Here is a 17657-nt window from a genome sequence, read left to right as displayed (position 1 = left end):
TAACATTACACTACTAATTACCGATTTTTATATATGTATTGGAATACATTAATTTAAAATTAGATTCTTTAAAATTTAGTGTTACAAAATTGAAGCCACATTTCGCGTTCAAGAGAAATCTGACTTGTCTACCCGTGAAAAAAAAATCTAATGTTGCTTTTGTTTCAACGTCCTCCGGAGCACCTCCATCTCATTTTATTTCATGTAGCATTAAATGACTTATTAATATTAAATTGTTGTGCATAGAGTTGTGTGCGATCACCCAAGTTTGTATTTCATCATATATTATTATTATTGGTCTTTGTTTTTTCTTTCTTTTTTTTATGGCACTTGGTATTAACCAAGTGACATATAGCAGTCGCCAATTCTGTCGGTCTGTCGGTCCCGGTTTTGCTACTTTAGACACTTCCAGGTAAGCTAGGACGATGAAATTTGGCAAGCGTATCGGGACCGGACCAGATTAAATTAGAAATAGTCGTTTTCCCGATTGACCATCTGGGGGGGAGTGGGGCCCGGTTAATTCGCAAAAAAAAAATAGAAAAAATGAAGTATTTTTAACTATCAGCAGTGATTGGATCTTATGAAATTTGATGTTTGGAATGATATTGTGTCTCAGAGCTCTTATTTAAATCCCGACGGATCTGATGACATTGGGGGGAGTTGGAGGGGAAAACCTAAAGTCCCGGTTTTGCTACTTTAGGCACTTCCAGGTAAGCTAGGATGATGAAATTTGGCAAGCGTATCAGGGACCGGACCAGATTAAATTAGAAATAGTTGTTTTCCCGATTTGACCATCTGGGGGGGGGGAGTAGGGGTCGGTTAATTCGGAAAAATAGAAAAAATGAAGTATTTTTAACTTATGAGCGGGTGATTGGATCTTAGTGAAATTTGATGTTTGGAATGATATTGTGTCTCAGAGCTCTTATTTTAAATCCCGACTGGGTCTGATGACATTGGGGGGAGTTGGAGGGGGGAAACCTAAAATCTTGGAAAAACACTTAGAGTAGAGGGATCGGGATGAAACTTGATGAAAAAATAAGCGCAAGTCCCAGATACATGATTGACATAATCGGAACTGATTTGCTCTCTTTGGGGTAGTTGGGGGGGGGGAGTAAGTCTTTAAAAATTAGAAAAATGAGGTAATTTTCAACTTAACGAACGGGTGATCGGATCTCAATGAAATTTGATGTTTAGAAGGATATCGTGTCTAGAGCTCTTATTTTAAATCCCGACCGGATCTGGTGATGGGGGCGGGGAGTTGGGAGGGGGAAACCTAAAACTTGGAAAACACTTAGAGTGGAGGGATCGGGATGAAACATGGTGGGAAAAATAAACACAAGTCCTAGATAGATGATTGACATAAACGAACGGATCCGCTCTCTTTTGGGTAGTTGGGGGGGGGGGTATTTCTGAAAAAAAAATGAGGTATTTTTAACTTACGTACGGTGTGATCGGATCTCAATGAAATTTGATATTTAGAAGGATATCGTGGCTCAGAGCTCTTATTTTAAACCCGACCGGATCTGGTGACATTGGGGGGGGGAGTTGGGAGGGAGAAACCTAAATTTGGAAAACACTTAGAGTGGAGGGATCGGGATGAAACTTGGTGAAAAAAAAAACGAGTCCTAGATACATGATTTTCATAACCAGAACGGATCGCTCTCTTTGGGGTAGTGGGGGGGGGGGGTTAATCTGAAAAATTATAAAAAAAATAGGTATTTTTAACTTACGAACGGGTGATTGGATCTCCATGAAATTTTGATTTAGAAGGATATCGTGTGTCAAAGCTCTTATTTTAAATCCCTGATTGGATCTGGTGAAATTGGGGGAAGTTTGGGGTGGGGTGACCTAAAATGATGGGAAACGCTTAGATTGGAGGGATTGGGATGAAACTTGGTTGGAAAATAAGCAGAAGTCTTGCATACGTAATTTACATAATTGGAACGGATCCGCTCAATTGCGGGGGGGGGGGGGTAATTCTGAAAAATAAGAAAAATGTCTTATTTTTAACATACGAAGGAGTGATCGGATCTTCATGAAACTTCATATTTAGAAGGACCTCGTAACTCCGATATCTTATTTTAAATCTCAATCGGATCATGCGTAATTGGGGGGGGGGCAGTGGGGGGGGGACCGGAAATCTTAGAAAATACTTAAAGCGGTGAGATCAGGATGAAACTGGATGTGAAGAATAGAAACCTGTCTAAGATACGTGACTGACATAACTGGACCGGATCTGCTCTCTTTGGTGGAGTTGGGGGGGGGGGGTAATTTTGAAAATTGAGGTATTTGTAACTTACGAAAGGGTGACCAGATCTTAATGAAATTTGTTATTTAGAAGGATCTTGTGCTTTAAAGTTCTAATTTCAAATTCCGACCAGATCCTGTGACATTCGGGGAGTTGGAGGGGGGAACCGGAATTCTTGAAAACATGAAAATTGAGTATTTATATCTTACGAATAGATGATCGGATCGTAATGAAATTTGATTTTTAGAAGGAATTCATGTCTCAGAGCTCTTATTTCAAATCCCGACAGATCTTTGACATTGTGGGGATTTGGAGGGGGAAATCTTGGAAAAACACTTGGAGTGTAGGAATCGGGATGAAGCTTGGTAGATAGAATAAACAAATGTCCTTGATACGTGATTGACAGAATCGTACTGGATTCGCTCTCTTTGGGGAGTTGGGGGAGGGGTTCAGTGATTTGGCGAGTTCGGTGCTTCTGGACGTGCTAGGGCGATGAAAATTGGTAGGTGTGTCAGGGAGCTGCACAATTTGACTTGATAAAGTCGTTTTCCCAATTCGACCATATGGGGGGCAAAAGGGAGAGGAAAAATTAGAAAAAATTAAGTATTTATAACTTACGAGTGGGGGATCGGATCTTAATTAATTTTGATATTTAGAAGGACTTTGTGACTCAGAGCTCTTATTTTAAATCTTGACCGGCATTAAGCCTCTCATTTTCCTTTTTAAATCAATCTATTGATTCATAGAATTTTGTTAGAGCTCATACCATATGATCTCTTGGCTCTTAGCTCTTCTCGCCTCGTCCAAGTTTGTATTTCATCATATATTATTATTATTGGTCTTTGTTTTTTTTTCTTTTTTTTATTATTTCAATTTCTTGAGGGACAATTCATTTTACTCCCTGGTCATCGCTCATTAGAATTATTTCTTCAAAAGCTCGTAGCGACTAAGATTATCAAGAATGCGTATGATTAGAGCTGCGTCAGCAGATATTGAACTTGCCTGACGGGGAGGGGGGAGGCTATGCTGTCTCTTTCAAAACCGTATCTATTTTAAATTCATGTATGTTATTTTTTAAATGTATTTTTTTGTTCATATAGACCTAGCACACAACTGCAATTTTTTCTGATGCAAAGCTTTTCCCACATAGAAGGTGCAGAAAAAAAAACTGCAAGAATATTCATATCAAATCGGCTGTTTCAATCTGTTAAAGTGCAAATGGCAAGACTATCAACATGAAATTGAGTATAAAACAACCTCTTTTTTTATTTTACAGATGCATTTTTGAGTATCTTAATTGAAAAATTTCGAGAAAGCCATTGAACCATCATGACGCTTGAACATTTAAGATAAATTGATTGAAATCTTTCGGTTGCTATTCCGTGGAAACTCAGCTGCGTGAACCTAAAGTAACCACTAGTCACCATATACTGCGTTCGCCAAAAATGATAGCCAGTTCGCCAGATGCAGACTATAAGCAAATCCGCACGTGTCGAAATTTTTAAACTCGTGTGGGAAAACGTACTAAGGATTCAAGTGAATTGTTATTTGTTAAGAAATGGACTGCATTGAAAAACCAATTATTTCTATAAAAAAATAACTTTGCAACTCGTCTGATTTTTCTAATTATTTCTTTGCAGTAAAAGAAGTTAAATATCAGCAAGTGTATTGAAGATCTGCTTTTGGGATGGTTGCGATTTTTCTACATCACACTCAGGTGTGGCAATGGGGGGGGGGACAAATGCTCCATAGATTTTTTGGGTAAAATTTTGTGAAGGGTAAGACTTTTACGACAGTTTGTAAGTTTTAATCGAAGTTGGATTGCATTTATAGTTCTTTATCTAGGAAACAGACTTTCTCCCAATCTTGTTAAACATACATAGTATTTGCTTTCGGTCGTACATTCATAAGGAACTTCAGGGGCTTACTTGGCGTGAGAGATGAGGGAAGGAGAACTTGTAATGCTTAGATATTGAATTAAAACATATATATATATATATATATATATATATATATGTGTGTGTGTGTGTGTGTGTGTATTATATATATATCGTTTCTGGTTCTTCTTCTTACTTGGGTTTTTGCGTAATCTCAAAATCAGATCAAATTCTAGGCCAGAGGAGTGCTGCAGCTGAGTTGGAAATTGGGTCCTATATTATCAAACAGAGATAGATCCCACCGCTCGACTACAATACTTAACATAGTTTTATAATACCTGATCAGTTATTTTTGAATCCCTCCTTCCTCTTAATATTAGTGAAATGGAGAAATAGTCATAAAAACTATATTTAATCAGTGTTTAAGGTTGTATAGCCTTCAGAGTATGTTTTTTTTAAACTATTGTTGAGAAGGTGGAAATCCGCGAGCTAATTTGAAAGGGGCAAGGTTACAAAATAAAAATAAAAAAAAAAATCTGTTTTTTTTTCATTAACAACCAGTTGTTTGTAAAAAGAGTTTTTTGTACTAAAGATACTATAAATTTGATATTGCAAGCTCCCTTCTATTTTTAAAAGTGAGGAAAGAGGATATAGCACATTTTCGAAAAGACCAAAGCCTCTAGGCATCTTAAGAACCAATAGAAACCAATAACTCAGAACTTTTACAGGAAGTAAAACGCCCCCTCCCTAATTTTTTTTGGTGGTTGGGTGTTCTCACTTGTTAACAACCAGTTGTTTTTACCCCCCCCCCCCCAAAAAAAAAAAATAATAATAAAGATGTTTTGTGCCCCTTCAACAGTAATTTTGTAAACTGCAACACAAATTTTTGGATTAAAGTTTCCATTTTCAAACGACCTTTATACACATTTTCAACAATTCTGGTGTTTGACCCAGCGTCTACAGGTTTTCTTTGACTGCTGAATGTTTTGAACCGCTAGTTGATCTAAAGTAATTCAAGACAGAAACCTGTAAGTATCTTGAAATTAACTCAGATCCGTAATCAGAACTTTTAGAGGAGGTGAAAACCGAAAAAACACACACAAAAGTTTTTGGTTTTTTGACCTACTAACAACCAGTCGTTTGTTTTTCTCTTTTTTCTTTATTTTTTTGTGGGAAAAATACATTTAGGGCTGCTGCAACAAAGATATCCAAACTGGGAAAGTTATGTCAAAGTGATCGCAGAACCAATTTTGCATTAAAAGCTACATTTTTTTTAAATTTTGACGCAAGAAACAGATGATATTTAGGAATAGACAAAAACTTTTTAAGTATCTTTAGGACCGATGTGTGTGCAGGAAAGTGGACAGACGAATCAATAGAGTATGTTGAGTTTAAAAATGCAGTCTACAAATTTGAAGAAGACAAAAATATCGCCAGGATGACAACTCTTCCTGACTGGTGTGGGAGGATGTCATAAGGAATTATTTAAGTGGAATGAGAACTTCCTTTGAGGATGTAAAGAGAGAGGTATAGAATAGATTTAGAGGGAGGAGGAGTGTGGTTAGCTGTGTTAGCCTTAGTTGGCTTCGTGCTGAAGTGAGTTGCTAGTAGTAGTAGTATTCTTTCCACACATGTGCACTTGTGCTCATGGATGTTCATTCTGTTTAACCAATTTTTGTATTTTAGAATGGCAGAGGATCGGGAGGCGCTTCGTCAGTTATGGGATGCGAAGATTGCTGCTTGTTTGACTTTGGCTTCCGAAGAAGTAACAACTCCAACAAAGCCTGAGCCGGTATATCTAATGCTTCCACCTATGTCTTACTTCCCATTAGTTACTGAAAAAGTTCGAAGGACTTTCTTACATTTTGTTGACACGGAATTTCACAGCGCAGACATGTGGTTTGATTATGAAGGAACACCATTAAAATGGCATTATCCTATAGGAGTTTTGTATGATTTAGTTAGAAATGAAGAAGATCAACTTCCATGGGCGATTACTGTCCATTTTGGAAGTGTTCCAAAAGAAATTGTCCACTGCCCTAGTAAAGAGACTGTGGAAAGTTTTTGGGTGAATTGCTTAAAAGAAGCTGATCTATTAAAACGCCGTTCGAATTACAAAGTGAATTGTATGCAGAAACGTGATTTGACTCAAATGTTTAGTGGCATACTGCATGATAAATTTGATCAGTTTTGGACAATCAATAAAAAGCTAATGGAATCAACTCCCGAAGGCTTTAAATTCATACCTTTCCGTCTCTATACTCCCGATAGGGGTGATAAGCCGTTTATACAATTTCAGATGAAACCATATAATTCAGAAGGTGTTGTGAACACATTGAAAAATCTTCTTGATGAGTGCGATCCAAAATTAGCGCGAGACTTTAAAGTGTTATTGCATGGTATTTTCGTTCCTCAGGAAATGCCGTTACAATGGCTTAGTGAACATATGAGTTATGCTGATAGTTTCTTGCATATTGTTCTTATGCCAGTTTGATATTGTGTGCTGTCTGCAAACATTTTCGGTGATTTAATAGAAGTGTTTTCAGCTTTTTGTTTTTTCTCTTCTTTTTTTCAGCTTTTTTTTATGTTTTTTCTGTTCAGTAATTTTTGATCGTCTTCTAATCTAAATACATTCTTTATCCTTTACCTCTACCTCTTACCTTTTAAACCTTGCCTCTTATCGTAATAATAATAATAATCTAAGATATAAACCTTTACCTCTTTATCGTATATTCAGAGAGTTATCGATGAAATTTTTTTAAAGAAACATAATCTTTTTGTTTCTTTCAAAACTGAACTAAATATTGAACATTTTTTCAGTTCTGGAAAAGATGACACAAATCTAATGTTGGTTAGTGATGTTTACAGAGTCCCATGTTATAGTGTGAAGTTTTATATTGGCAGGACCGGGAACGACGGCTTGAACACAAGAATTGAATAGATAAATCTCAGAAATATGAAAATAAAAATTCAACATCTTGAAGTTATTTTTGATGAACCTTAATAGCCGCAGCAAATTGCTTGCCCCGATCTTTTAGGGGGGCAGTTGAAATCAAAAGTTCATATTGAAATCTTGCTTTAAATTGAGAAATTCCTATAAACCCGATTTACAGTAACTTGATAGTAAGTGATTCAATCAATCAATCAATTTATGAATACAAAAAAAAAACAATTACAAAACGTAAAGTAATTACGAAGCCCAAGAAACTTAGCCTGTAGTAAAAAAAAAAAAGGTAAAGGATACGGCATTAGACTTTGTAGTCCATACCGGCGGTGCTGATCTCCGTTTCTTGGCCCTTCAGCCAGGAAGTGCAATGGGGGGTTGGGGGCCAGCCGTCCCGTGCTTTCGCACACCCTTCCTGTCCTTCACCAGATCCTATTTGGGATTTATTTTACCGGTCAGATCCGGTCGGGATTTATTTTAAATCCCGACCGGATCTGGTGTAGTGGGCCAACAATACAAAAATAAAACACTTATAAATCACATACAATAAAAAAAGCACACACAATAAAAATACAAGCACTAAAAAGATGAATCAGCTCATCAAGAGCTGAACGTCATTACTCAGAAAGGAGCAAAGGATAAACTCTAATTTCTTCAGCAATGAGAGAACTTATAAAGTTTAAGAGGCACATCTGATATCATTTCTCTACTGCAATCCCAAGTGCGAAAAACCGAATGATAAACTCATCTGATATCACGAACAGAAATGGGTGAAAACACAAGCAAAAGCCATCCTTTTTGGCCGCAGGCAAGAGTTCTACGAGGCTTTCCGAAATAGAGTTGTAGGAAAAGATATAGAGAAAAGTGAAAAAGTCTATGATACCTTGGATTTGAAGGAAGATTCGTTTGGTGAGGAAGAATTAGCGACAGTACTGAAAGGATTAAAAAATAATAAGGCTCCAGATGCTGATAGTGGGGTAAATGAGTTTCTTAAATATGGTTGCTCTGAGGCTAGAAATAGGTTACTGAAGACTATGAATATGATATTTCGAAAAGGGGAAATACCTAACGGTCTTAAGAAAACCTTAATTAAACCACTGTGCAAGAATGGGGATAAGAGTGAGTGTCGTAATTATCAAGGTATTAGTGTGGTCTCTGTAGGTAGCAAATTACTTAGTAATATGATACTTTTTATACTGAGAGATGTTGTAGACATAATCTTGTGGGAGGAACAGTGGTTTCAATCAAATGGTTTAATTCACATAAAAAGTGACTGCAAAAACCAGGAGGGAATATGGCTTTTCGTCGCCTCTCTCTGCTCACCGAGGTCAGCATTTTAGCCTCTTGCATGTTTATTGTTATGACATCATAGCTTGTCTGATTTCTATAGGCATTCGACCCCCTATCACCCTACTTGAATCATATTTCTACTTTGGCCATACCCAACAAACTATTTTAGATCACTGTTCAATCGTCTAAAAGAAACTGAACTTGGTCGTTCTGCTTTTTTCTTTTGAATATGGACTAAGTAGCATGACTATTGTAGTAATTGATCTCTCGGGATCCCAAGAACGTGTTAAGGAGCTTTGTAGTGAGTGTCTTTGTAGAGAGTACTCTTGGTCAAAACCATCCACGGGAGTGCAAAGGGGTACTTCAACACCCTAAGATAGATAGGCAAAAGTTAACAAAATTGCATTGGCTTGTGTGAATTTGAACGCAGACAAATATAGACGCACATAGACGACGTCTTAGGATGGGAGGGTTCGAAATCATGTTTCTGCTTTGGCCATATCTAACAAAATACTCTAGATAATTATTTATTGTTTCAAAGCAGCCAAACTTGGTAGACGAAAATAATAAAAAAATGAACAAAAGTCTTGTGAGATTTGGAACACAGACGCATATAGATGCACAAAAACGACTTCGTTATGTTCGAAGCGTTCAGAAGTTGTTTTATGAGGGAAAGATTTGTATTGAAAAATTGTGTTTCTTTGCCTTTATTTTCTGGTTTTTCATGGTAGGGAGGCTCCTCGGATCAGTTTAATCCCCTTTGTGTATAAGTATGGTTTGGGGCGGGGGGATATGTAACAATTCTGGCAGAAAACTGATTTCAAAACATAGCCCTGTAAAAAAAGCTTACCCCCCCCCCACTAGAAAAAAATCACATGAAAATGTGACGTAGGCCTCCTTATAGTTTAGGAGGCCTTAGTTTCAAAATGACCCGCATACAATTTCTATGGAACACAAGACAAAATATGAAAAATGCAAAAGTTTTCTGAAAAAATCACAAATTCACTTATTTATCGAGTTTACAAGACGCTTCCTGAAAAAAAAATGCAAGCTAATAGAACTTTGGCTAGTGTATCCAAATTGGATTCTGGTAAATTTAGAAGCAGCGACGAAAAGATAGAAAAAAAAAAATTATGAGCAACGGCAGACATTCTGGAGGTTTCTCATTTTATACAACAAATGAAGAGCTTATCTTTCAGCGATCCGATACAGGAGGAAAAGGGTTCGGAAAAGTACTAAAAATAAACAAATTTACATCAGAAGTTACCGTCTGCTGTGACAATCCTGGTCTTGGACAACTTCCAAGAAAACAAATATATGGTATTTATGGTATGTTTGAAACAATTACTGGATCCTGTTTAATTCTTGTGACAGACGCAGAGGAAGTTGGATGCATTCAAGGCTGGAAAGTGTGGTGCGTCAAGGATACAGAATTCGTCGAATATGGGACTGAATCTCTAACAAAAACTAACAGACGGAATAAAAATACTTTGATGTCAATGGTAAGCTACGTCCTGAGCGTTCCCTATCACTATTTTTCATTTGGATACAAACTGTCTTGTAAAATGCAAAGAGACGACATACCCGACGATCATTTTATTTGGAATAAAACACTACGCGAAAACTTTGCCAAAGGGGATGAAGAAGTATCAAAATTTGTATTGATCATTGTTCACGGTTATATCTCAATAAAACAAGATGATCTCTATACAGGGAAAGAATTCAACTGGGCTGTCATATCTCGAAGAAGCCGCTACAATGCTGGAACTCTAAGCTACACAACGGGGATTAACTTAGATGGTCATGCTGCAAATTTTGTTGAGACGGAGCAAATTGTTGAATGTGAGGGTGATGTAGCTTCTTTTGTTCAGACTCGTGGCTCGGCACCAGTGTTATGGAACAACCTACCCAACCTAAAGCTAAAGCCTTCAATAGTCATCGATTGCATGAATGATCACATGACAGCCTTCTCAAAACATTTTGAGCAGCAAATTAATTACTATGGCCATCAAGTACTTGTTAACCTAATAAGCGAGCGTGGGCTTGAGGCTGAGTTGTGCGAATGCTACGAGAATCTTGTAAAATCATACAATAAAAAAAATGCTCGTCCATGGCTCTCTTATGAAGGATTTGACTTCAATCAAGAATGTGGTAAATGGCAATGGGATCGCCTCTCCAATTTGATAGACAGGACAAAGCATCATTTAGAGAATTATGGCTACCTACATTTAGGACCTAGATCAAGCCTGACCAAGAAGGGTCAAGAAGAAAGAAGGATCGAGAAAAAACAAACAGGAGTTTTTAGAACGAACTGCCTTGCCTCTTTGGACAGAACTAATATATTTCAAGCCATGCTTGCTTACAAAAATCTTGAAATCGTTTTCAAACGGCTTGGTATACTTGGCAAAGAAAGTAGCTTACATGATTACCATTTTTTTGGAAACGGTTTCAAAAACGTCTGGGCAAATAATGCAGATGTGTTGGCATTGCAGTACTCAGGAAGTATAGCTATGAAGACAGATCAGACTTACGCTGGAGAACTGCATGATTCGCTGCACCGATATTGTAACAACAACTTTAAAAATGGATTCAGGCAGGATGCACTAGACTACTTTCATGGTCTTTTGAGAATAGAAGAGGATGCGTACGTCGCAAAACCAGAAACTTCATTGTTTTGGACTTTTGCGGTCTTGCTGTTTTGGACTCTGGTGTACGTCATATCCTTCGGAAATATAACCTATCCTGACCTTGTAAACAGACCAAACTATAAAAAAAGATACGAATTGGAGAAAATAAACAGTCATGTTAGACAAAAGAATCAGGATCCAATTTTAGAAATAAAATTGCGTATTGATTAAGTCAACAAAAGTCAAACGGATTATTAAACATGTCTTAAATGTATGGATATTAATATCAATTCTGTAGCGTATACTCTAAAGTTTGCATTATTAATATATTGGTGGATGTTAGATTGATGTTAAATAATCAAATAGATGTTATGCCAATGAATGAAGCCTGAAATCTATTGAAAATAGCGTTGGATCGATGTAAAAATTGAACCGTTGGAATCACCATGGTCGATAAACTTTTAATGGATAATTACAGTCCTCCATCCTCTACACCAAGGAAAATCACCGTTTTGCATGGGTAACACTGATGTGTCTCCTTTTTTCTTTTTTTGTACCAGGGGTTGCAAATGGCCAGAACATCATGAAAGATGTTTAGTGATTCATTCAAAAGGAAATCAAATTTGTTATTGCCCTTTTTAGGTGACCAAATTGAATGAAGGGCAGATAGCCCCCTCTCCGAAAAGTCCCCCCCCCCAAAGTCGTCCTATAAAAAGTTTGACATAGCCATTTTGTTAAACATAGTTTAAAGGTCCAATTAAAATGGTTTTAATGACATTATGGGTAGTGAAAACATAATGAATTTAGAAAGAAACAAAGTGACTTTTTTCTTCAGACCCCGTGGGGAATCCCCAAATGTAACTATGAAGGAAAGACGCATGGGTGTTACGTAGTACTTAAAGAGATTTCATTTGCTTTTCTAGGTGTGTTTTTTCTTTGAGGTATTTTTTTTAGATTTCATTTTCTTTCAAAAGGTTTTTCTCAGGAGACCTTTGTGTTCTAAATATTTTGTGTCCACTTTGGGATTCGAAAGTGGTTCCCCCTCAATGGAATGAAGCACTACCCAGTTGAACTATGAAAACCTTTCTAATATTTTCATTCGGCTAATATGCTCTACAGCAAAACCTATTGCATACAAGGAGAAATCCCCTGTTTGTGCGTGTTAGAATTATTGTGTTGTTCACATGTTTCCAACCGTTTCCCCGTGATAGCACAAGCGTCCCAATCCTATTGATATTTGCTATATTAGATACACCTGCCTGTTACAGAATTATTAATTTTCTAAAGTAACCTAGACAGTTTAAGTTACATACCAGATGTTGCATAGCACTGACGGTAGATTTTCCATTATATTAGTGAAATATATTGAGGTTTTAACGTGGATTAATAAATCTAAAGAATTCAAACTTTTGTGAATACGAGTTTTATTAATAGAAAAAATTTACAAAGCATTATTAAAACACAGAAAACGCAGTAAGAACTCAACAACGGAAAAACAAAATGAAAAATACCTGACATAGGATAAAATATAAGCAAAAATAACCATGACTTAAAGAAAGAAGGGGTCTTAGCAATCAATTCAAGAGGGGAGGATTGATATTAGATATTGGCAAATGGGGCCATTTTATACAAATGGCCCCATTTTATACAATCTGGGCCCCGTCTGGTTCAGATGGGGCCCAGATTGTATAAAATGGGGTCATCTTCGCCGGCACGCGGCAGGCTTCTATATATATGGATTCTCATATGTATATACAACGGATATGTGCTAATTTTTAACTGTGTAAAGCTTGTGGATATACAACATTCTTCGCTGTTCCATTGTCTGTGCATATAAATAGGTTGTCTGGTTTACCGACTCTTGAGCATGCAACATATAATTGTCCGTGGGAAAAACAATCCGTATTAAGATCTATACCACATTTTCTAATGATTGCCCTTGAGCTTTGTTCATGGTGATTGCAAATGCTAATCGAATAGGGAATTGCAATCTTTTAAATTGAAAAGGCAGATCCGTTGGAATCATGGGAATGCGAAAAATAAGAACAGCCTCACCCTCGGAAGGCCCTTTCAAAATTGTTGCCTCTATTACGTTTTCCATTGTTTTTTTTTTTTTACGGCAAGTCGCGTGCCGTTGCAAAGGTTTGGTGGGTTAATATTTCGCAACAGTATTATTGGTACGCCTATTTTTAGTTGTAGCATGTGTGGTGGAAACCCTGGAAGATCCAGGGAATTTAAAAATTCTGATGGATAGTTAACCGCTTCATTTGATTTCAGAACTGTGTTGACTGACTTGTAAATGACTGCCTGGTCTCGAATCATGGCCAGAATAATAATGTTGATTTCGTGAACGTCTTTGTTTGGCTGCCAGAATAGCCCATTTACTTAGCCATTTATGATTTTTATAATTGGTTAGAATATTTGGAAATACCTTTTCAACCAAATTATTTTTTGACGTCACTAAATTACAGAATTCAGGAGGCAGTTGTATATGTCCTGAAATTGAGTCAACTGGGAGCTTTCGGTTTCCAATTGCCAGCAACTGATCTAAAAATATTTCACCAGAGTGATCGTTTTGCATTTGGACTCAGATATTTATAGTTAATTTTAATGTCTTTGCGTGTACCCATAAATTAGAATTTTTCAGGCAAGCATTCGTTTCATCCGCAGGTGTAGATCTAGGAATAACAGGTAATGTTTGCCTGAAATCTCTCGCAAGCAATATTAATGTGCTGCCAAAGGGTTTGAAATTTCCTCGCAAATCTTGCAATGATCAGTCAAGAGCCTTGAGCGATTTTTTTGTGCCATTGTGCACTCGTCCCAAACAATAAGTTTGCATTAATGCAATGCTTTACCCATCCCAGATGATTTGGAAATGTTTCACGTGGGAGTTTCTGTAGATTGCATATTCAGAGGCAATTTCAAAGCGGAATGAGCAGTTCCACCACCAGGCAGCAACGTCGCGGCTCTTCCGGATGATGCAAGGGCCAACGCTGTGTCATTTTTGAATCGAATTGATGCCAGAATCAATCTTATTAGAAAAGTTTGGCCAGTACCTCCTGGCGCATCCAAGAAGAAAATTTCTCAATTTTGTTTGTTTTTATATTTTTTTAGTCTTTTTTTAGTTTTTTTGGATCATCGTTATCACTTTCAATTTGTTTGCTTTGTTTTACCTCGACTTGTCTTTCGTCATTATGAAATACATATCGCCGAACCTTTGTTTTTTTTTAACTTTTAACTTTTTAACTTTTTTTTTATCCAAGTCTATGTCCCAAACCCAATCATCATCGCTATCATTTTCAGTTTTGATACGTTTTGATTCTCGCTGTCCAGGTTGATTTTCTTCTAACTAAACGGTTTTGCGTTGCTCCAGTGTTTCGTCCTGGTGTTCAATTTTTGGTAACATTTGACATTTGGTAACATTTGAAACTAATTGAAACTTGGACAAAATTTCTTTGTGTACCTAGCACTCTAAAACTCAACAATTTCTAATAAATCTCAACCTTTTGGTTTTCTGTTTTAAGGTTTTCGAATTACTTTAATCCATTGTCTAAATATATTGAAATATTTGTGCAATTACCAGTTTTTTACATTTTAAACAATTTAATAAAATTGGAAGAGCCTCAATTTTTTTGAATACTTATTATTCAGAAAAAAGTATTATTAAATACTTGATTAAGACAGAGTGGTAGAGAAAATGAATAAGAACTGAAACCTCCTTTTTTTAGCTTTTTTTTAAATGATTGCTTTTTTGTTTTTTTTCTTTTTTTAGATTTTTTATGTTTTCTCAGTCTTTCTGTTATTTTAGTTTTTATTTTATTTTTTTCAGTTTCTTCTTTTTTTTAATTTGTATCCTGTTTTAGTTTTTTCCTCTTTTTTTTAGTTTTTATTTTTTTATTTTTTTTAGTTTTTAACCTTTTTTCTTTTTACATTTTTTAGTTTTTTACTTTTTAAAGTTTTTTCCCCCCTTTTTTAGTTTTATTTTTCTTCTTTATTTTTTAGTTTTTCTGCTTTCTTGGTTTTCCTTTTTTTAGTTTCTCATTTTTTTAGTTTTTCTTTTTTAGTTTTTTCTTTTTTTTCTTTTTAGTTATTTTTTTCCTTTTAAATGTTTTTCTTCTTTACATGTTTTTCTTTTTTAGCTTTTTCAGTTTTTTGTTTTTTGTTTTTTATCTTTTTAGTTCTTTTTAGTTTTTTACCTTTTTTTCAGTTTTTTTTTTTTTTTTTCTTTTGTAACGGTAATAACGTGTAACGGTAAAGATAGTGTAACAGGCGGACATGCATACAACTTGTTTTTATATACATAGATTAAGATATTTTTGAGGGCTTTTAATGAATATACTCTGTTTCTTCGACTGAGCGTGGATAGATATTTGTTATATATCTAACAAATTATGCATACAATTTGTTACATGATAATATATCTATTATTGCTATAGCATCAATAGATATTTGTCGGATTTTCTAAAAACATCTTATCGCGGTTTAATATTATAGTCGTCAAAAGTGATGTTTGTCCAGACATTGATGATAAGCCAAGAAATGATCTGAATAGAGTTTTAAACTTATATAAACTCTCCTGATGTCAAAATAAAACTGACCAAACTAAAAATTAATCTGTTGAATAAATACTCAAAAACTGAAATACGTGGTTTCTTTAATACATAAGTAAATACACTACATGTTTTTTAAAATCATATTTACATAAAATATATTTACATACACACTGGACAAACTAAATCCACTTAAAAAACCGTCCCATTTGGAGAGTTGGCAACGATTGGACCCCTCCGGAGCAGGCGACAGCCAGAACGGCGGGCGAAAGGCGCCGCTGCGGCAAAAGCGATTGTTTTTCCATTACCGGGACTTGTGCATGAGTTTGGGGTCTAAAAATTGCCTTCCAAGGCACTGAGCTTCCCTCCAGGGATCATTGTCCTCCTCCCGGGCCCAAAGTTCCTCCCACCCCAAAGTTTTCCCCCTCCACCTATTATTTGTTTTACTTGGTATTGATTAAAGAAAAATAATTTCTGCTAAATAAAAAGTTCTCGTGTACTTTAAAAGAGCTTTACGGGATATGAGAGACTATGTATCTGATTCCATGTGGGTTTTTTCTTTACTTGGCGTTCATTAAAAAACCGAATATTTTTTGTTAAATAAATAATTCTTGTATCCTTTAAAAGAGCTTTAAGGGGTTGGAGAGACTCTGTTCCCAGATCCATATGGTTTTTTTCATTACTTGATATTCATTAAAAAACGAAGATTCTTTTGTTAAATAAATAATTCTTGTATCCTTTACAAGAGATGTACGGGGTTTGAGAGACTATATTCGTGGTTCGATATGTTTTTTTTTTTACTTGGCGTTCATTAAAAGTACGAAGATTAAAAAAAAATAATAATAATTCTTGTAGCCTTTAAAATAGCTTTAAGGGGTTGGAGAGACTTTGTTCCCTAATTCCGTGTGTTTTTTTTCTTTACTTGGTGTTCATTAAAAAAAGAAGATTTTTTTGTTTTAAAAAGATTGTATATACAAGATTGTATATAGCCTTATAAGATTGTATATACAATCTTAATAAGGGGATAAGTGCCAGATTTGCCTCTCATTCAATCATATTTTCTGTCTCAACTTTTACTACAATTAGCCATGGCTTGATGCCCACGACTATTCGGATTTAATTAGGTTTTAATGAAGTTATTATAAGACTCTTGCCATACGCTATAGCAATAATAGATATTTTTCGGATTTTCTAAAAACATCTTATCGCGATTTAATATTATTTTGTTAAAAATGTTGTTTGTCCAGACATTGATGGTAAGCCAAGAAATGATCTGAATGGGGTTTTAAACTGATACAAACTCCCCCAATGTCAAAATACAACTGAATGAACTTAAAATCCATAGGTTGAATAAATACTCAAAAAATGTAATACAACTCTCAAATTAAAATAATTAAATTTTTTGTTAAATAAATAATTTGTTTATCCTTTCAAAGAGCTGTATGGGGTTTGAAAGGCTCTATTCACTCATCCTATATGGTATTTATCTTTACTTGGCGTTAATTAAATAAGGAAGATTTTTTGTTAAAAAAATAATTGTTGTATCCTTTAAAAGATCTTTACGGGGTTTGAGAGTCTCTGTTCCCTGATTCCACGTGGTTTTTTTTTTCTTTACTTGGCGTTCGCTAAAAAAAGAAGATTTTTTTTTTGTTAAACAAATAATTCTTGTATCCTGTCTCTCAAATCCCATAAATCACTTTTAAAGGATACAAGAATTGTTTATTTAACAAAAAAATCTTCGTTTTTTAACGAATGACAAGTAAGAGAAAAAAAAAACATGGTATTAGTGAACAAAGTCTGTCAAACCTCGTATAGCCCTCTTAAAGGATACAAGAGTTATTTATTTAACAAAAAATACTCATTTTTGTAATGAACACCAAGCAAAGAAAAAAAAAGACCCACATGGAATCATGGAACAGAGACTTTCAAATCCCGTAAAGGTCTTTTGAAGGATACAAGAATTATTTTTTAACAGATAATCTTCTTTATTCAATGACCGCCAATTAAAGATAAATACCACATGGAATCAGTGAATAGAGCGTCTTAAACCCCATACAGCTCTTTGAAAGGATAAAAGAGTTATTTATTTAACAAAAAGGATTTAATGAGCGCCAAGTAAAG

The 17657-nt window shown here is 35.5% G+C and overlaps 2 protein-coding genes across 4 annotated transcripts in view; both read left to right on the top strand.

Annotated features, from left to right (window-relative positions):
* The window catches only part of LOC136026205 (mediator of RNA polymerase II transcription subunit 31-A-like), a 31989-nt gene extending 25218 nt beyond the window's left edge, over nt 1-6771 (top strand). For 2 of the 3 annotated variants that reach the window (XM_065702535.1, XM_065702534.1), the window contains one exon: nt 5812-6771. Coding sequence is in view for 1 of the 3 variants with exons in the window: in XM_065702534.1 (XP_065558606.1) it covers nt 5813-6619 (807 nt within the window). In the remaining 2 variants the exon portion in view is untranslated. The remainder of the gene's footprint in view (nt 1-5811) is intronic. The other variant, XM_065702536.1, reaches the window with a different exon arrangement.
* Nucleotides 6772-9492: 2721 nt separating this feature from the next.
* LOC136025732 (phosphatidylinositol-3-phosphatase SAC1-like) lies at nt 9493-11217 on the top strand. Its single transcript, XM_065701718.1, has one exon. The coding sequence runs from the start codon at nt 9493-9495 to the stop codon at nt 11215-11217; it is 1725 nt and encodes a 574-aa protein (XP_065557790.1).
* Nucleotides 11218-17657: the final 6440 nt, after the last annotated feature.

This window comes from Artemia franciscana, chromosome 4 (genome assembly GCF_032884065.1).
Source record: "Artemia franciscana chromosome 4, ASM3288406v1, whole genome shotgun sequence".
NCBI lineage: Eukaryota > Metazoa > Arthropoda > Branchiopoda > Anostraca > Artemiidae > Artemia > Artemia franciscana.
The sequence above is the reverse complement of the archived record's forward strand: the minus strand, read 5'-3'. Positions and strand labels throughout refer to the sequence as shown.

Excerpts from the sequence above, each read along its gene's own strand:
- LOC136025732 (XM_065701718.1), top strand. The coding sequence starts at position 9,493 with ATGAGCAACGGCAGACATTCTGGAGGTTTCTCATTTTATACAACAAAT.